Raw genomic sequence first — 20,406 nt, 5'->3', positions numbered from 1 at the left:
AAACGTAGCAAGCGCCTTGCTTACGTATTATTCTTTGTTACGTTTATTGTTTTGTTTGCGAGCAGTAATTTTGCCTGGTTTAGGACAGTGCTCCCACTGCTCTGCAACCGGTGTGCCGTGTTACTTGTGTTTCAATTTTTACTTTTTAATCAGTCGAATTAACGCGAGAAATGTACAATTTTTAGGACTTTGACTGGCTTCAAAGTTTTCAGAAAATCTGTAAAACCGGAAAATCAGAAGATATAGGAATGTAATACGTAAAATTTTCGGCGCTCTTGGCGCATTTCATTATGGACTGCTCCTTTTCTAATGGCTGCCCTTAATATTTGCTTCCCCACTTCATTTATTGAGCTACTCGCCATTTAAGTATTGGGGACGTAACACATTTGAAATAATGTACAAGCTTTAATAATTTATTGTGTTGTTGAAACTAGGTGTTTTTCATTAAAAGTTAATAATGGGCCAACGCCATTTTTTTACTAAATTAGTGGGCAATGAGCAAAAAAAGGTGAAAACCCATGTTCTAAACCTTTTTATAGTTTGTTCTTTCATTAAAATTTTTCGGGCCACAGAATTTTTGTGCAACGAAAGAACAAAAGGTTGAGAACCACTGGTAGACACTGCGAAAATCATACGAACATAATGTTTTTCATTTTGTGACGTTTATGCGTAACTTACAATACTGCGCTAAACTGTAATTTATTGTGACGCACACAATCTCAAACGTCATGTTCACAGATTACTTTGTCCATTTTAATCAGCTGTTCACACGGATGACTGGTTTTTAGCGAAAACCCTATTGGTATTCAAGACAATTGGTTTTTGGGATATCCATTTACGTTTTTAAGTTAATATTAACACCTATAAATACAACCGCTTAAGCTGACATAATATTAGTCCTTTTACGAATGTCTTCTCCCGGAATGATAACCTTTTTTGTATTGGGTATTCTGTTCATACAATGCATCAGCAGTGAGCATAATGCAGGTAAGTGTTTTTTATCTTTAATTTATGCTATTAAGTAAATTATTTATAAGGTGGCATGCCTGCTATTCATTTTCATTAACTAAAACAGTGCGTAATTACCAAAATGAAACTTTAGTATCTTTGGTACCACAATATTAAAAACATTTGGTCTTCTAAAAAACCTTAGTAGGCCTATTATCCACCATGTTGGCCAGCGTCTGTTATAAATCCGTACACTTGTAAATTTAAAATGTGACCTGTGTTTTTGCAGTCTAACAATCCCATAAAATTCTGTTGTGTACAGGAAAGACAATGCTATGCAGGCATTGCGGCGAGGAAATACTTTATTCATCTGAACTTCAGCATGTTTCCAGCAAACTTGCATTAAAGACAGAACACCAAAATATTCTTGGTAAAGAAATGATCCCAATACAGCAATTTAAAAACCCAAACAATGTTCTATTTAGATTAATCACCGCCAAAAAGGCCAACATATATGCACATGAAAATGTAAGAAATTATTTTAATTTAACAACTTCTATAATTTTTATTTTATTATATAAGGTGGCTTAACTTAAAGATCTTAATTAGCAGGAAAGCTAAATGACGATGGCCAGAAATAATTAAATGATTAAAGGCTCTATGACTATATTTTGTTATATTTACTTTATTTGGATGTTTCTATTTGAACATTTTGATTTTGATATTTTTATTTTTTATTTTTATGTTGTTCATAAAAAAACAAAGCAATGATTGTGTATTATGATGTCATGTTCATTTTTGACCACACATTATGACAAAGGTTAGTTTACAGAAGTTATACTCTTCTTATAGCTTTTGTTTCACCAAAATTAAGTATGATTTTTTTTAACCCAGATTTCAAGGAAGCATTAATCCCCTCAATCTTTTTTTCAACTCTGTAATGAAAAAACTAGCAATAAGGATTCATAAAAAAAAATGATTTCGCTTTAAACCTATGCTTAATTTGACAGGCATATACAGGAATGACTTGGTTTCCAGGTTTTGCTTGGCGGATAGCTATATGCCCACAGTGCCAGCATCACTTGGGTTGGAAATTTCAGCCAACCAATTTCAACCACGTCACACATTCAGATGATGATACTTTTGTTGGTTTGATTTTGGATAACCTACTTGAACAGACTGAGTCAGAATCCCTTCTGCTTGTTCCAAAAGCTTACAATAGTTGATTGCAAACACTTAAGTTTCCGTTGTTTGAATCTCAAAGTAAGAATATATGCCTCATAATGCTTTAGCTTTGTTTTGTTTTTGATTGGTGTGGTAGAAGGGTTGTGCTTGCCATAGTAAACACAATGATTTATAAAAAGACATTTCTTGGTGTCTTTTGTCATTACTTTACTAGTTTGTAGTTTTCAATCTCAAAACATATTTAACAATCTCATATTGTGCACTTATTCTTGTACTACTTAAGTTTTTTTCTTTTTTAAAATTTTTCTCGCACCTTTTGTAAAAACTCTATAAAATGCTATTGTTTTGGTAAGAATGAAATACATAGTTTGGTGAACAGATTCCCCAAAATAACCTAAATGAACAGTTTTATTTATAAAAGCTGCTTTCTATTTGCTGCTTTTATATGTTTTAAAAGCAAATCTGCACTAGCCAACCAGAAAGATTTTGTTTTGCATTGCTCATGTCTCCTGATTCAGTTTGAGTATTTCGTATTAGAAAATGATATCTTGCGAGAGCCTGTAGCAATTTCCATAACCTGCACGAACTTGGCGCGCTGGAATAGGTTTGGGGCAATATCTCCGAAAGTTGTGACGATACAGAGTTGAAATTTTTACACAGTCCTTGTATTGGTTACATCTTTCCAGCAATCACACTTTTAGCACAAAATATTGAAAAAAAATTAATATTCAAAAATATGAATATTAATATTCAGAGATATTAACCCTTAACTGTTGAGCCAACAAGTTCAAATTTTAACGATATAAACTAGGAGGCACCACCTTCAAAATGAGACATAAATCATGTTTAAATTCATTCGGACTGGGTGTTTACTGTTTCTTTGAAAATTCATCACTGCCTAAATTCGAAAAAACGCCTTTCGCAATTAATGTTCGCATAAAGCAATTAAAAATGACGCTACAAAGTTGAAATTTACACAGTCCTTGTATTGGTTACATCTTTCCAGCAATCACACTTTTAGCAAAAAACTGGGGTGATATTATTGGACTGGGGTGATACTATTATAACTGGGGTGATATTATTCGAAAATATTTAAAACAATCTAATGGATACTGTTCGTTCATTTTTGCCTAAAAATTGTTTAGCGCGGCGCTGTTGTGCAACTAAATTTACTTCACGCTTAATGTTAAGTGAAACAGATTTTGCAGAAATAACACGAAAAGGTAAATGGTTGTCTGACTTACATATGGACGCGGCAATGTCGGTATTATCTAAACAATTTCAGGTTTCAAGCCCAACGTAGGCAAACAACTCCAAACATGTGCTGCGTTGTTTTAATTTATTTCTGTCAATCCCGAGTGGTCAGTCACATAGCGACGCAACAGGAGGCGTAATAGTCGAGCAGATCGTTGCATATCAGCTGCTTGTGCTTACTGTAGATACGCTCCAGGTCGATTTCGTCATCATCTGTGTTATAGTCGCGCACGAATATCCTGATCTGAAAGCATATGTCTACCTTAAAACCCTGTTATACTGCACAAATCTTGAATTGCAACCAGTTTCGGGACACGATATTTTATTTCCAAGATAAGGTTTAGAGAGGGCAGTATAAAATTACGTCTTAACAAGTGACGTCATGAAAAAGTTTCTTACTTGAACCAGTTCTCAAACAAACACCTATAAAGCGCATTAAATCGTTTGTTTTTTAGGCTTCAATTGGCAAAACTTTTAATTTAAATTTATATTTTCTCGATATACGTTATTGCATATAGTATATTGTCATTTGGAAGAAATGTTGGCAAAGAAATCCTATGGCCCATAACTCCACAGCTATTTGGCAGTACCTACAATAACCAGACAAGCTAAATGTTTGTAGACAACATTTTTTCTGCCCTTGTAAGTAAAGTTAAACACAATTGGCAACTTAAACCATTTAAAGGCGTTTTTTCATGTCGCGCGCGAAGGCCTTTCGTAATTTTAATATAAATAAACTGTTATTTTAGAACTACTGATTTTAAATAGGAGCCATTTTTTAACAAGAGTTTTTGCCGCTTTAAACCAGGGAGTCGAACCGTAACCGAACCTGAACTGTTTTTTTGTAAAATTTTAAGGAGCCGAACCGGAACTGAACCGAATACTTTGAAAGAACATGAACCTTAACTGAACCCGAACCTGTAAATAAAAGCGGTTCACTCCGGCATGACGTCACAACTTGTATTTTGCAGAGTCAAGTTATGCCATGTTCAAAATTTTATGAAAAAGTTTAATTATTGATGGAAAAAAACGTTGATTTTTGATTTTTTAGATATTTCAATAATAATCTGTTTATTTTTAACACGTCACTTAACTTAGATCAAATGACTTACAAAACTTAGATTAAATAACTTATTCAAAGATTATTCTCTACATTTATTGACTCAAATTTTTAGATTTCACGTAACTAATATTGTATCCGAACCGGAACGTTATGAACCGGTTTTGAAATAACAATGGTTGAAACGGAGCTGAACCGAATCTTTTTAAATTGCTTCGAACCGAAACCGGAACTGAACCGGATTCCGAAAAATTTCTTGAACCCGAACCGAACCTGAACCGGAAAAGTCAAACGGTTCGACTCGCTGCTTTAAACTACATAACGATAAATTGTATCGCGCTTTTCGAAAGTATTTTTCTCCACGTTTTTATGTAACCATAATCTTACATTATAACTCATTTATAATGGATTTCCATTAAATTTAGCCAATTTTAACAACCTGTTTGCACAAATCAATTACATGTTTGTATGTAGCACATAGTAAGTAACACCTCTTCAACCTTAAACATAAAAAAATACACGTCCTTTGTGGTGTAGCCTACTTGGCTTCATGTCGTAACCTTTTAGACGTAACTATATGTGACCTAAGATTTTGACATGACCTTGTGCCTTTCCCAAATCAAAATCTTGTGCTTTTCCCAAACCAAAATCCTCGATCGGCCCCGGCCCTGGTATGGAGTATATATTGTGGCCTCGATCCTACTGCATCATTTAAAAAAAAATCCCACCTTAATAGCGTCGACGTTGCACTTATTTTCACTTCTGGATTGTAATAGGTTGTCTACAAATTTCGTGGTAATATAGGCACTGATCTTCAGATACCAAAGGTTTGGACAGGCCTCTATCAAAGTTAACAGTTCAGCTTGGAAATTTTCGCGCGTATCCGGAACATCTGTGCCACCAAGAAAAATAAATAATTGTAACAAATTGTAAATTGTATGGAAAAATGTTGTCTAGAGGCGAAAGTAAAACACCTTAAGTCAAATAAAAGTAAAATGCCTTGAAACGGATAATTTTAGAAATCATGTTTTGTACAATGAAAAACTACCACTACAATTTGAATGCTCTTTACTACAAAAAAGTGTTTCTCAACCTTTTTTAATACCAAAAAGTAGACTTTTTACAACGAAGCTTTGGACACCCAATTCTCTTTACTTAAATGTTTTGTAAGCGAACAAAACACAAGACATTAGCATAATACGAATCCTGCCACAAAACACTTATTGTTTGCTACCTTGTCAAAAAGTTTTGAACGATTTTTTTCATATTGAAGCTTATAAACTTAGAGGTTCCTAGGCCTAATAAATTAATTATTTATACGCGGATTTCTTGCCTACCTATTACAACACGCTCTAACGTTGACTTGAAATGTGGCAGAATGCTAGTCAACGTTGGACAGATTTGCCAGTCGCGATCGGCAAAGTAGCAACCGTCGAAAGTTACCTGCGGAGAAACCAGGCTTATGTTTACGTTTTCATTTCCAGACCTAGTGTGCATACGTGCAATACTACCAATACTACTACAAAACTATTTTTCTAAAATTTAGAAAAATTATATATTAAACTAAAAACAGAATAGAATACCCTTAAAAATAAAATCGCATTTTACTTTATAATATAAATAGTAGTTTGTACGTTTTGCGCAACCACCTTCTTTGTTATTAACTTGTTCAGACCGATAGACTGAAACCACCGTTGGATAAAACTATATATTTTTTTAAATCAAAAGATACTCAAAAATTAAGATTTAAGCACAACCTAATCACAAAATATAAATTCGCTCAGTTTAGCATAAGTACGACCCTACCTACTGACTGTAAACATAAACATGTAGGCTAACAGGCTTAACTACAGTCAATAATAAACTGATATATCAGAACAAAGCATCAAACCTCGGCAAGTGGTATTTGTGGTAAGAGGATTCTGAAATGCTGCTCGTAAGTCATCACTCGTTGAAAGTAAATCGCCACTTTTAGGTCAGGACAACGCCTCACCAGAGCCGTCCAAGAATGTCCCCAGATAACTTGGCTGTGGGGGTCGTGCTGGGTGACCCTAAGATCAATTCTTTGCAAGCTGTTCTGGTGCAAATTTTCGGCGAGCACTTCCAGGAGTTCTTCAGAAATGTAGCTGAAATTGAGTTGAAGCTCTTGGAGTCTTTGAAAATTCTTAAAGCAGTCGCAGAACTGCGATATGTCAAAGATAGGCCGCCTGCTTACAAACATGTCCTGGATGTTTAAATGTGTCACCGTGCCCCCAGTGTTGTAACCAAGTGCAAATAACACCTTATAGCCATCGTCAAAGTTAGCCCTTGTCCCACAAAGACAAACATCTTGCAGCGTGTGTTGCGATTTACAGAAAAAACGCGCTAGGGAGGTGCACATGTCTTCTCTGTATAGCACCCAATGCGAGCGATCAAGCTGCATACCGGGGATTGAAAACACTTTAATTTCAGCTTTGCTTTTAGCTAACTGGCTTAAACAGATTTTGAGGCATTTTTGAAACTTTTTACAAACGCTTGAAGATATAGGACTGAATAGTTTTATTTCAAGGTATTGTATATATTTTCCGAACGTTCTCACGTAATTGCTTGCATACTTGTAAGGAGCGTTAGTCAAATCTTTAGGGTCCCTTCCTGAAAAACGAAAGACCTTTTCTCTCCATAAATTGGCACTGTTGTGTATTACATCGTACCATCTCTTACATACAAATTGCGCCGAAAGAAGAGTCGATTCGCTTGAGTTTTGAAACACATTTTCCAGCACTACATGCGGCAAATTTCCCCAATCGTTTAACAATACTTCTACGTTTACTTGATCTTCAATGGGTGCCATCCATGGTGACGCAGTTTCTTTATTGTTACAGGACAACTTGAATTGTCCTTGCTTAGAAGTGCATGATGCCTCTGCTAACTCGTCGCCAGCATGGTAATTCATTATCCCTTGTTCCATTCACACCACAAATATTACAAAACTTAAAAAAAAATCTGCTTGTGACCAAATAAAGGATGGTATAGTTACTAAACAATGCTTCCGGCAGTATAACTGATACTTTTCATATTCTGAGTTTATATATTGAGTTGCATATAGTTACTCAGAATGTTTTAAACATAGCCACTACGTGTTTTTATCGCATAATATTACTGTAATGTTTTGTACGTTAATTGACGCCTTGCTCTCTCTCTCTTAATAGTTGTGTAAAAAGAAAGCGTAAATTGTACTCTGATACGTTAGCAATTCAAAACAAACCGATAGTCGTTTAAACAACGCGTAGGTTCCGGTTATGGTGGTAAGGTCACATGTTGATGCAGCACTGCAGATACACATATAAATAAACAAATAAAAGACCAGGTCCTAAGAGGCAAGTGTTGTACTTCTTTAATTGCGTGCCCAACCGCCCATATTTTGCCCGAGGCGCCGATTGCAACTTGTCAGACCTGAAACGTAGGCACTATAATGCGATGTGTCAGAACTATGTCAGCGTCGTTTGCTTGATTCGCTTCAACACTCAATACGCGTATCAATAAAATCGAAATATAGGGCGCGTGTAAAATTAATGGTAATGAGTTAGTGGCTATCAATTGCGTAGGCTGTTTTATGTACAGTATATGCTTGATGTTCTGCGTATACTGGAAGGCTTGTGTGTATGTCCAGCAGTATTGGTTTACATTAATTGAGTGCAGCACGTATCCATACTACTTACATGTTCGATAGTTTTCTATAAAGGATGCAGATTTCAATACAGGATTATACGTATGAAGGGCAGGCCGGCACAACTTAGTCGCTTTGCCAGGAAGTCTTGTGCTTGATTAATAGAGTGGCGAATGGCTGTTCAAATGAGCAGAGTACATTGCTTCATTCGAATAGATGTAGATCTGGAGTTCGCCTGTGGGCACAAAATATCTCTATAAGACATACCGCCGTCTCAATGTGACTTATAAGTCTTTAATTGGTAAGCTCGAATGCATTTACTGTAGTACAAACATCAGCCGTAGCGACTTGGAAATCCCCTTCCCCCTTATCGCATACAGAAAACAGCACTGGCTGTATCAAGTTAACCAGCATCCCAGGTAGTAGTTTTTTCGATTGCTGTCTGCAAAACAACGTGCCGGAATTTTCAGTCTGACTGAGCCACTACAATATAAGCCACGTAGCAGCCAGTCGTATTGCTCAGCCAACAGGAATCACAGTCAATCTATCGGCTGTGAGAATACGTTCATATTGCGTTATATCTCATTTAAAGACTACTATCAAAATGAATACAGTCAAACAGTGGTACAAGCAGCTAGTGGAGCAGGGTTGTTAAGTTAGAAGATTTAGGAGAGGTGAGATGTTTACCAATTTTTGACAAAAATTCAAAGCGTTCCGAAGCAATAATGATATTGCGTTTAGGGCCCAATTTAAGCAAAGTCGTATTTTCAAAATTTGTTGTTCAAAATCAAATATTTTGATACTACTGAGAACTTGCTTGTGCTTTTGATTTTGAGACTGTTAATAGGCCACAATCGGAGATATAGAATTCGTTCAACAAGCAATAAACAACTATTTATGTCATTGGGCCGAAATGCATATGTCTTTAGAAATTGTATATTTGAATGTTTAAAAATTAAATGTAAGCTTTGTTTGAAGATTGTGAGCCAATGAAGTTTACTGACAGAGAGTGTACAATACTGTCGACAACTGAACTTTACTTCTTTTACAGGCAGCCTTTCGAATAGTTGTGTATTGGAGCATGGGCAATTCATTAGAAGGACAGTCTGCTGGTGTTGATGTAGTAATAGTCGGTGGCGGGCCAACCGGACTTGGTGCCGCATACAGGTGGGTTTTTATGTAGAAACGATTTATGGAGCTTTGGCGCCCTTAGTACACACACGGTCTATTTGTAGAGTAATTTGGAGTGATCCTATGCTTTAACAAAAAGCAGGTTAAAAATACACAGCGATGCGAATTGGCGTGAAAGATCGATCAAAATACATTACCTATGGCGAAATACTAAAAACGCAAGTAAAGTTCAGTGGCAAATTTTGTAAGATTTTAATCGCTTAATGATTAATAAGCGACTGGAATAAAAAATGTAAACAAATCCTTGCTTTAATATTTAAATTTGAAATAATGCACAAAAACGCTAAAAGTAGATTACGAAATATTTGGGATTAAGGCTTTTGTTGCTCAACCTACCAAAGCAACTGTAATATTTTTTTTTGGTGCTAGGTTAACTTGTTGCTACACTTGTCTGTCGTAAAATACGCCTGTATAAGAGAACACCAGTAAATGTAAACATAACGTTGCAAGTATGACCTGCTGCCGGCTCCCAAGATAGTATTAGTTTGCTGAGCAAGCAAATGTACAAATACTTTGTTTGCAGGAAGTTTTTCATACGTCGCTATAGTTTATATAAATTTTGACTAAACGCATAAACCAGAATTTTAAACTGTATTCGTACATTATCATTATCAGCATATTTGTATCTTGGCAGATAAATGAGTGGTTTACGATTATCTTAAGATTTTCTTGTTTTTTACAGACTGAAACAATATGGTTTCGAAAACTGGCTTCTGCTGGACGCCGAGAAGTATCCAGGCGGACTCGCTGGTTCTATAAAGACCGGCGAGGGCTTCCGCTTTGACCACGGCTACAAGACACTCTCCAGTCACTACGTTTACGTGGACAAGGTCATCGCGTCGCTATACAACGAACAGACAGGCAAAACGATGGAGGCACGTCCACGCAACAGCCGCATACATATTCGGGAACGCTTGGTCAAATACCCAGTGCAGAATAACCTCTGCGCGCTGCCTTTTAGCGAGAAACAGGCCTGTGTGCTGGATTTACTTAAGGCTCGACTCGAAGCGAAAGAAAGCCCGGAAAGAGGCGACGCAATCGTTAATCTCGACGAGCATCTTGTTTCGGAATGGGGGGAGACCCTCTGCAATCTCTTCTTTCGCCCTTACATCTTCAAGGCCTGGGCCTACCCGACTGGCAAGCTCAGATTCGATTGGGTCGATTTCAAAATCGCGCCCACAGACTTGGGCGACGTCATCAATCGCATTTTCACTGACGAAGAAACGGATCCAGGTAGACGAGTTCTAGTTTTTTTTAATTTACCTTTCATGCCGATCATCGCAGCGCCAACGCGCCGCTTTTCACGCTCATTGGAGTGAAACGCGGCTGCCGTAAATCGTGTTAATATTTCACCCATTGGCGTCGAAACAATTCTCTGCGTTTGTTTTACCGTGACAGATATATATTGTGACTGGTTCAAAAAAACTGCGTTTCCTTTTGAGATTTATAAGGTTGAAGAAGATTATTATAAATTATTTGTATTTGGGGTGCCAGCCACTCTGTTGCTTGCTCATATGTAGCCACATAACCTTTAGAACACAATTAGCAATCGTTTTGGCGCCGCATTTAACCTTTATTTGGTAAAAGGTTGGGGAACGGAGGCGGAAACAATATATCCGAGCAAAGGAGGAATGATCGGCTTGTGGCGAAGTCTCACCAAAACCCTGCCAAAGAACAACGTGAGGTTCAAGACCGAAATCGCACAACTTGACATCGAAGAAAAGAAGATAATCACCAAAGCAGGACTTGAACTTACGTAAGACGCTATGTTAAATAGACAAAAATTCTACGGCGCTGCAACATACATCGTATCCTCCTTTAAATATTTTTACAGTTTATTTGGACTATACCATGCTTATTTGTTTTTGTCTTTATTTGGTTTTGTGTTCAATGCCGTGCTTCCGGCTTTTTTTAGTTTACGACCCACGTTTATTACATTTTTTGTGCGACTCTTAATAAGATATTTATAATCTGGACAATAAACAAAGTATCCACATGCAATTTACTATCAATACGAAACTGCAGCTTGTATACAATTAGGGACACAACGCACCCCTCTAGTGTTTATAATTATTACACAACCATACTGCAACAAGGTCCCGATCTAATATAAAACTATAACATCGCGACACACTATGGAAAGCACTGAGTTAACGACTTCATCGAAAAACTGGTTTATTCTCGGGATAAAATATATGCAATAGCTTTGGTATTGACTGTAATATCGACAGAAACAATGACAAGGAAATTTGTTTAAACTATCCTTATGCCACGATACACTAGTGAAACAATTTGTCTAAACTTTAAAGCCCCAAATTAATTATTAATATTTTTTATTCCTGACTGTCGATTAGCAACTCGAAAAATAGCCCTAGGTTGAATTTTAACAGTGATTTTGATTCGCTGCAGCAACCTGTCCTTTAATCGCCGTTAATTTGACAGGTATAAACAGCTGATCAGTACCATGCCTCTGACGTCACTGCTCGACCTGGCAGGTCGCGAGGATTTGTGCGAGAGTATGATCCACTCGTCGCTCCATGTTGTTTGCCTCGGGGTGCGTGGGGTTTCCCCTCACAAAGACATCACTGGTAAGTAAAGGATTTGGCCTTTGGCGGTGGAGGTACTAACGTGCAAATGGACGGTGTAAACACGCTCTGCTGCGTTTGGCATTTTTATTTAATCCAGTGACCGGCAAACGTTTTTTGTCTCTGCCCAAAATACACTACGAAGAGCTAATGAAGGCCTACTACTGGTATGTGAAACCTATGACAACAGAAGCGGATCTAGGATTTTATTTTTGTTTTAGGGGTGGCCACAGTCATTAACCTACTGTCACGATACAATTGAACTTAAAACACCTGTTGTTCTCGAGCGAACGCTTGGTTTACTTGTAAGGCGACCATAAGCCAAAATAAAAACTTTGCTATATCAAATGTTAACATAAAGTTATAAAGTATAATGAATGTACGGCTCTAACGCGGCCCACAACACTATGAACAATTAAAGTAAAAAAAAATTCGCGACCCACTAAAAATTGCTCATAGGCCGCGGCCCGAAGTTTAAATTAAACCATTCTTTGGAAGGTATTGACATGACAGGCCTTGCACCGAGTGTAATTACACTATCCTGACATACTGTACGTGTCAAGTATAACTTTTCACAAATATATAGGTAAAATACTATAGACGTTATGTAAACACAGTCAAAATCAAAATCCGTTTTATTCAGCACTTTCAAGATTGTGTGACCATCAAAGCATTTTTAAACAGAGCAAAGTTGTAAACAGTTTAAGCCTTTATTCTGCTTTCCTATAAACAAGATTGTTGGAACGTTACAGGATTTTTAAACAGCGCAAAGTTAAAAACAAGTTAGGCTTTTATTCTGCTTAGATTTAAACGTAAATTAAAGACAATTAACAAATTGACTGGCAAAAAACGATTGTAATATTCGTATATATTTTTCGTCAGGTTGTATCTACTATCCTGAATCCGACACGATCTTTCACCGAGCCGTTATATTTTCCTCTTACGACCCCGACAGCGTGCCTGCTGATGACGTCACAATGTCAACCATCAAACTGGCCAGCGGCGAGCCGGCACCCGATGGTTCCAGTGAGAAGCCGGGGCCCTATTGGTCCCTTTTAGTCGAAGTGAGCGGCGGTCCGTTGAAAACCGTGACTGAAGGAACTATCAGTAAGTTACAAATTAGACTATACAGGCGAAAAAAGAAATGTTATTATTACTCGTTTTTTTAATAAATTCACAGTGCTCCTACAGAACAGGTGAACTCACATTTTTTTAATATTAACAGGTCAATGCTCAACCATTGACTTTCGTAGAGTTATAATCATTAACGTCACTTCAGTGGGCTTTTTCCGAAATCATTCGGCAAAATTTTTTCGCGTTGGCTTCGTTCCGGTAATATTCATATTGTAGCCACATGTGTTAAATTCACTACCTATGACGTTAACAACCCTCCTTAATTGTCATCATGATTTGCTTTTTCAAATTAAGTGTGTCACCTCTAAGTGGTACAAACGTTATGTATAAATCTTAACAAGGGTTTTCTCGATATTTAAGTACATTAAAAAGGCCACTTTAAGCTATACGTGTGATCATTGATCAGATAAGTTGTACAAACTGATAGGCAACTTTTTTTAGGCACAGTGTTCACCAACCTTTTTTCAGAAGTTCGGAAATCACAACTATTTGTTAAGAAAAAATGTCGTCATCATATCGCGTCAAGGCATTTGTTACAATATCGCGTTATTAAAAAAATTAAATATAAAGTCAAAATTAAAACTTTAACGCCTTATTAATTTTCCGCATATATGGTATAAAACGTATCGTAAAATGGTTGCATCCTGCGTAAATGTGCGTTGCCCTTCTTACAGTCGACGATGCGATCCGTGACGCATGCTCGGTCGGACTGCTACGCACCAGCGACGAGATCGTGTCAATTCACTTGACAGAAATGACGCACGGCTACCCCCTCCCCACCATCACATCACACGAAAAGGTGCGTTATATTCTTCTCTAGAAGGAGATTTTTTAATTTATGCTTCGGCGATCTTATTGCCTGGCCTAACATTTATTCCACAGACCTTAGTGGGCATTTATTTTTTCTAACAGTAAATTACAACGTAGGAAGTACTATTTATTACCTTGCATACGTTTGTAACCCAGAACAGAAAATTTTTAACTTGCGAGTCCTACGAGAGACAACACATCAGACTCGGTTGTTTTCCAGATCGACGAGGCCCTGAGCTGGCTGAAGTCTAAAGACGTGTGGAGCCGGGGTCGGTTCGGCGCCTTTAAGTACGAGGTGGGCGACCTGGATCACTGCTTCGTCCAGGGCGTGGAGGCGGTTGACAACATGCTGAAGGGATACCCAGAGAACACCATCAACCACTGCCACCTGGTGAACAGCTGTGAAAAATCGCCGATCCCCGCCTTTGAGGTGCAGCCCTTAGACGACGTAGTTCAGTTGGCCGTCGAAAACGCCGAGAGCCTGGCGGAGGAGGGAAGCGTCATTAGTGACGACACAATAGACCCGATTGTCGCGTCCGACTCGGAGCAGAGCATTAACGCCGGAAGCGTGCGAAACGCGATAACGTCCGAGCCGAGCATTGCCAGTGAGGAAAAACCCGATGCGTAATGCCTTGAGTTAAGCCGTCTCCAGCGTTCCTTCTTGCTGCTGTTACTGACCCACGCCGCTTATTGCATCTCTCACCAAAATTGGTTGTTTAGATGTAAAATACCGCCACATCAATGGTACTATTTATACACAGGCAACGACTATATATATATTTATCAATGCAGAGATTGTTATTGACTTGCGTTTTTGAGCGCCACCTTGAATGGAATTGAGACACTGAATATATGCTCCCTTATGCTAAAAAGTTGCTGCACATGGTTGTAAGACGTGTTCGCCGAGCGGAAGGGGTTGCGGGTGCAATACGAATGTGCAATACCGCTTTATCATTGTGTTACTGTTGTATACTAGCCGGATAGCGTGGTGCTGAACGTTCCGCGATATATATTGAAGTCTATTGTTTGGTTTAGCGTGTGCGGTGCTGCCGTGTAGTGCATTGTGTGCTTGTGTTTAGCAATCGCAAACCGAACATTGGTAGTTATCCTTTTATGTATTTTAGAGCAAACGTACAAGACCAGTACAATAAATATATAAATAAGCTTCATTAAATTGCCTTTTGCAACATTTGGATTTAGGTTTTCATGCTACATATTCTTTTTCTATCAGGTACCATATACTGTTAGTTTACGCAACCAAAAAGGCAAGTAAAGGAAGAAGAAACGTGTATTTATATAAAGATATAACAGAATGAGGCATTTCACGATTAAGCAATAATTTTATGATACCCGATATAGTCGCGCCTTTGGACTTCCGCAATGTCCAGTAAGTTTAGTAAACATTAACAAAATACATTGTGCATCAACGTATACAGGTTTGCCAAATATTTTTTATAAAAAAAGAATTGAAAGACTTCAAATAAGATTTATAGGTGCCTAAAGACCTAAAATTAGCTAACTAGACATTTTGAAGATAATTCCAAGACAAAACAGCTTATTTGTCATGGTAAACAAAAAAACAATTAGTTTTACGGCACCTGAAAAACGTTTTTTTCAAAGATCTTTCAATATGCAAATTAATCCAAAAACAAGATCAAAGAATATGTGGCAGTCGTAGTATACCAAATTTGCTCATAAAGCATAATCAAGAAACGGAGTCTTGATAGACCATTCGCCATTCAAAACGTAAATCATGTAGGTCTTCCATGTAGCATTAGCTGAGTTATCAAACAACGACTCGCAGTCCCTTGTTCAACAGCCTCAAACAACTGTTCGGAGATCATAAAATATCTTGAATATTTGTGGCAAGCCCAATTTCACAAATCTTCAAGACTTTCTTCGTTTGCCTGAACTTCCTTGAACTTCTGATAAAACACGTTTCGCTGGACTCTCTGAAAAAAAAAGGCGAAGTGAAATACTATTATTCGGTATGGTATTTAGTATCTGAAAACATTTAAGGCTGGTAGTAACTGTAAACTTCTTTAAAAAAGGCTACAAATTTAATTGCGCCTGAAATAATTTGAAACAAAAATAATGAATTCTCAGATTATATGAGTAACCTGGTCGTATCTGCATTAGAAACACAACATGAGGAACTTACTTGAAATGGCGGGCAAGGTTATTTCTAACGTGGTCATCCCAGTTCCGTTGTCTGCTGCTGCTATACAAGACTGTGACGTCACGATTTTGACGGTCGGTTCGTTCACGTTGCCATGGCCTTCGTTTGCCTGATTTCGGTGTTCGGCTTGGTCGACGATAAAGGACTTTTCTTCGCCGGTCGAGTCAAGGATAACCGTATCGGGGTTGTTAATAAGCTGGAAATTTTCAAGGCTTATTGAAACAATACAAAACATTTTCCCCAGAAAATGCAACTCTTTTTGGCGCTTAACGTTAAAAAACTTTTTAGAGGCTAAGCTATTCGTTTTTTTGCATATTAACAAATTTGAGGTCGCGAATTCGTACAAATGCCATTTTCCTGTTTAATTGGGCAGAATCGATGGAGACACAGGTAAAGTATTTGGGGCCGTGACAAAATGGGCGACTGAAATATACATATCCATGGCTTTTTTTCAAAGAAAGCTGGAAATATAATTGTTGTTACAAGCTGGTATGAGCACAACAAAGTGAGGATGCCTTACGTTTAATTAGTACGATAACATATTCCACAGCAAAAAACACATATTACTTATAAAACGCGGATTGAATTGCCTGCCGGGTCGTATTTTGACCGAGGGCCGTAGTTTGCCCAGATCTGTGTAAGATTAACCCCAAAAGCACAAAGCTTGTTTTTATTCGAGCTTACTTTATGGTGAGTTTTTTAAGGTAACCCGTCATAATCGAGTACAGCAGTGTTTCTCAGCCTTTTATCGCGGCGACCCAATTACCAAGCGTAAGTTTAGCAACGAAGCCTTGGCGACTCAATTCTCTTACTTCTAGCGAAACAAAAGCGAACAAAAACTTGAGAAATTAACATCCATAAGTTCGAATTTAATTTATATGATCTATTTATTCGTTCTGCTTTCACCACGTTTAAAATTTTTAAGAATTTTTTTAGAACCAATCGCAATAAATCTAACCATAAAAACTAACGCAGTGGCGACCCAACCAAGTATAAGGGTGACCCAATTTTGGGTCGGGACCCATGGGTTGAGAAACACTGGAGTACAGTGACCTGACCGATTTGTCTAATTTATACCTCCAACAATTTATCAGCCTCTATCGTCCCTTCGATGTCCTTTGGTGTTTTAACCAGCAAGTACTTGGTCTGTCCAGTCTGGTCCACAATTCCAACGGTCACCCACTCTTTGCCGTCCTCCTGCAAATCGGAAAAGACAAAATGTATTCTGCTCAATTTTTTTGTTACGTTTTGATATAACTTTTTGTGACGTGAAATGTTTTTATTAAACCTAGATCCGTCCCTGAAAAAAAGGTATTAAAAATCTTGTAGATTTGAAATGAAGTTTACTAAAATAACAGTATTAACAGATCAATTTTTGACTTACTTCTGTTACTTTGGGTTTGATTTTAGAGGGTCGGTTCTTCCGTGGTCGCTGACCTGGGGCCACAGGAGGTGGCGTCAGGCCAACAGACAGCAGGATCTCTGCAACCGTTTGATCCTGCAATAATAAGAAAAGAGTTATTTTTTACTACTTGACATTAACAGCTGACATAAATCTTTTGTTGAAGCAACTTATTTGAAGCAACTTATTAAAATGATGTTAAAGAAAAAAATTCTTACACCAACAACGTCATTTTGGCTGTTCGTAACTTCCACACTCTGTTGCAAGTTGTTGGAAGCCCTGAAGTCTTCATGTTGTTCTTGTCCATAAACATCACCAAGAATTTGCTGAAAAACGGTAATTGGTGATGTGAGACAAGTAGTGAATGAACAGCTGGCCAGGGGTATACATATGGATATGTTAAGTATTAGCTACAACAGTATTCAAAATAAGTCATTGTGCAATGTGGGAGCACAAATAAAAATGTTGGTACCATTATGAAGTCATTAATTAGTAGAAACACATCCAAAAAGAATCCTCTTGTTTGAAAGTTGTGGGCAGACAGGATTTCACAATCAGGCAGACATTGCGAGAAAATCTCTTGTATCTGTATGCAATAAAATAGTCATATCACTGTATGGCTTAAATAAATTGGTTCAACTACAATGAGGACATGGTATTTTTACCACACAATGATATTACAAAGGATACCCTGGTTATTAGTTGCTTTATTCTCTGCACTTTATGGAGAAGCCAATAAAAAAACACTTTGCAAACAATGACTACGATCACCTTTTGTAAAACTTGTACAGCATTTTCCAATTTGTTAATCTGATTATCGAACACACTGGTGAAGCAGTTTTTTAAATGAGCATCCACCCTTGCTGGTATCAGTTCTTCTCTGATAATCTTGGTTAAATAAACATTTGTCTTTTACTAATAAATTGAATTGAAAAAAACACATTAAAGTAAAATTTAGCACCTTTAACTCATCATTTGTCATGGTTGCAAACACAGTTTTGGCACAGTTGCTTCTTTGACGCTTGGTATTATAATTTTGAATTACCTCGTCGCGGCGACTGTCGTTTTGAAACAGACTGCTAACCAGCTAAAAAATGTCATTTTATAAATATTTGCAGTAACCAAGCAAAATCTAAGTATATCAGTAACAGTATCGGCAAATAAATAATATAGTTTATCTCTAAATTTAAATATACTTTTTAAAAAATTACTGCAAAACATACTCACTTTGGCGATGGATTCTCGACTATTTTTAACTCCAAGTTTGGTTGACAGTCCGTCAGCTCGAAGTCCTCTCTGTACAATATCATCATACATTTCATCTGCAGTTATGCTTAATTGGTGAGCACTGTAATTTCTTGCTCCTTTAACTTCCAAAAATGAACCTGTAAATATAAATTTCTATAACTAACCACTGTTTGGCAATCTTAAGTCAAAAAGCAAATCAAAATTAAAAAAGCATTTAAAAATCACTTCGGCTTGATAAAACACACAGGTATTTAGAGTAGAGCAAATGAACATAACAGTATAATCATTATCACCAGAAGGGTCAAGACGAGTTCCCCTTGGCATTTGGCTCGCAATCTTTCGTTGAGACACAGAGTTATTTTTTGCTTCCATTTCTATGCAGGACGGAGCAATTTGAGCCTCCATTATTGTGAACAACTGCAGCTATAACGAATTGCATGAATAACCTAAAACACCCTTACAGACTAAAAGCAATAATACTTTTTTTTGACAAAAAAAAAAACACTATAAACACTTAAGTTTAGATAAAATGTTTAACAAAATTATTGTCTTTTTCATATTGAATGAATCTATGTAGCGGTATGTTCTTTAAAGACCTAAACTCTACAGTGATGCCAGCTAACATAAATCTCACCATAAATGAGATAAGGCCTTAAATGAGTTGGCCAATTTTGTGTAACTTTATTGCATCACTTAGGTAGAGAATTGGGTAACACTAAATAAATTACATTAGTTTGGTAAAAAACAATTTCAGCAACTAATTAAAATGCATCACGTCATTCACATTTATTTAGTACATTATACGAATGTATATAATATATAAATTTGTCAGTAAAATATGCTGTTTTGCATTCAACAAATGAAACACACTGGACAATTTTAGATTATTTTGTTGTAAGACTATGAAATCAAACATATTTATGAAAATAAGTTTAATAATATATTTACTAATACTATCAACCAACATATTTTAGTATAGAGACAGGGATTTGACTACACTCTGAATCAATTACAAATAATTTAATAAATGTAAACTATGAACACTTTTGGTAAATTTCAAATGTTGAATAGTACCAAAGAATTGTATTGAGATATGTTGTAAAAAGGCCGTTCAACTTACCAAGTAAAACAAATCGGTCAAGTTAACATAAATATGCAGTTATTTCAACACAAACTGGCATTGGAAGGGACTGATTGATTGTTGGGTAATTCAACAAAATTAACTGTTTTTATCAATATAAAAAATCGTAAACTTTAACAAACTAAGTAGACAAATATGTTTTAAGTGCCTTGTGTACGACTGGATCGTGAATCAATAATATAAAGTAGGAATATGTCGTGTGTTGCTCGTTGAGTCATTAGTTCATTAGTTGTTGTGGTAGCGTTTAGTTTACAGTTTGGGGAAATCCTAGTTTATTTTCGTTCTAGCAAAAAAGTGTGAAGTCGTTATAGCAACTATCTTTATGTAAAGCATTCAAAACAATATATATATATATATACCTTATTATGCAGTTATTACAAAATAGTTATGTATGGCGTTTAAAGGATTCACTATTAACTATACCTATGTATTAATCCTTGCTATTAAGTAATGTATTAAGCACGTGAAAAGCTATTTGCTCAACTCTCTCTTGTACAAAGCACAAAGGAATGGTTTAGCAAAATCGTTATAGAAATCGTAAGAAAGATGTAAAACACAAATATATATCTCGGCTAAACCATACGGAATGCTACATTCCTCACTTAGAAAAACCGCTGAATTTT

The 20,406-nt window shown here is 36.8% G+C and overlaps 4 protein-coding genes across 4 annotated transcripts; 2 read left to right on the top strand and 2 right to left on the bottom strand.

The window, feature by feature from the left end:
• Positions 1–745: 745 nt before the first annotated feature.
• LOC146167876 (protein cereblon-like) lies at positions 746–2,513 on the top strand. Its single transcript, XM_083390079.1, has 3 exons — positions 746–987; positions 1,271–1,476; positions 1,959–2,513. Exons 1-3 carry the CDS (start codon positions 909–911, stop codon positions 2,172–2,174), a joined length of 501 nt encoding a protein of 166 aa, XP_083246205.1. The 5' UTR covers positions 746–908; the 3' UTR covers positions 2,175–2,513.
• Positions 2,514–3,499: 986 nt separating this feature from the next.
• Positions 3,500–7,379, bottom strand: LOC146167875 (F-box only protein 39-like). Its single transcript, XM_083386159.1, has 4 exons — positions 6,339–7,379; positions 5,785–5,890; positions 5,176–5,339; positions 3,500–3,631 (listed from the first exon to the last, which is right to left on the bottom strand). The coding sequence occupies exons 1-4, from the start codon at positions 7,377–7,379 to the stop codon at positions 3,500–3,502; spliced, it is 1,443 nt and encodes a 480-aa protein (XP_083242285.1).
• A 1,262-nt stretch (positions 7,380–8,641) lies between these two features.
• On the top strand, positions 8,642–14,950 carry LOC146167874 (uncharacterized). The gene is made up of 8 exons (XM_083383138.1): positions 8,642–8,767; positions 9,145–9,260; positions 9,967–10,517; positions 10,872–11,040; positions 11,727–11,872; positions 12,752–12,976; positions 13,678–13,802; positions 14,034–14,950. The coding sequence occupies exons 2-8, from the start codon at positions 9,175–9,177 to the stop codon at positions 14,439–14,441; spliced, it is 1,710 nt and encodes a 569-aa protein (XP_083239264.1). The 5' UTR covers positions 8,642–8,767; positions 9,145–9,174; the 3' UTR covers positions 14,442–14,950.
• Positions 14,951–14,959: 9 nt separating this feature from the next.
• LOC146167873 (uncharacterized) lies at positions 14,960–19,098 on the bottom strand. The gene is made up of 10 exons (XM_083383150.1): positions 18,936–19,098; positions 18,622–18,779; positions 18,356–18,481; positions 18,166–18,282; positions 17,867–17,980; positions 17,613–17,720; positions 17,377–17,490; positions 17,070–17,189; positions 15,975–16,188; positions 14,960–15,765 (listed from the first exon to the last, which is right to left on the bottom strand). Exons 1-10 carry the CDS (start codon positions 19,045–19,047, stop codon positions 15,701–15,703), a joined length of 1,248 nt encoding a protein of 415 aa, XP_083239276.1. The 5' UTR covers positions 19,048–19,098; the 3' UTR covers positions 14,960–15,700.
• Between the last annotated feature and the right edge of the window lie 1,308 nt (positions 19,099–20,406).

The sequence above is a fragment of the Ascidiella aspersa genome, chromosome 1 (assembly GCF_963924565.1).
Source record: "Ascidiella aspersa chromosome 1, kaAscAspe10.2, whole genome shotgun sequence".
Lineage (NCBI taxonomy): Eukaryota > Metazoa > Chordata > Ascidiacea > Phlebobranchia > Ascidiidae > Ascidiella > Ascidiella aspersa.
This window is presented reverse-complemented; position numbering and strand designations above follow the sequence as displayed.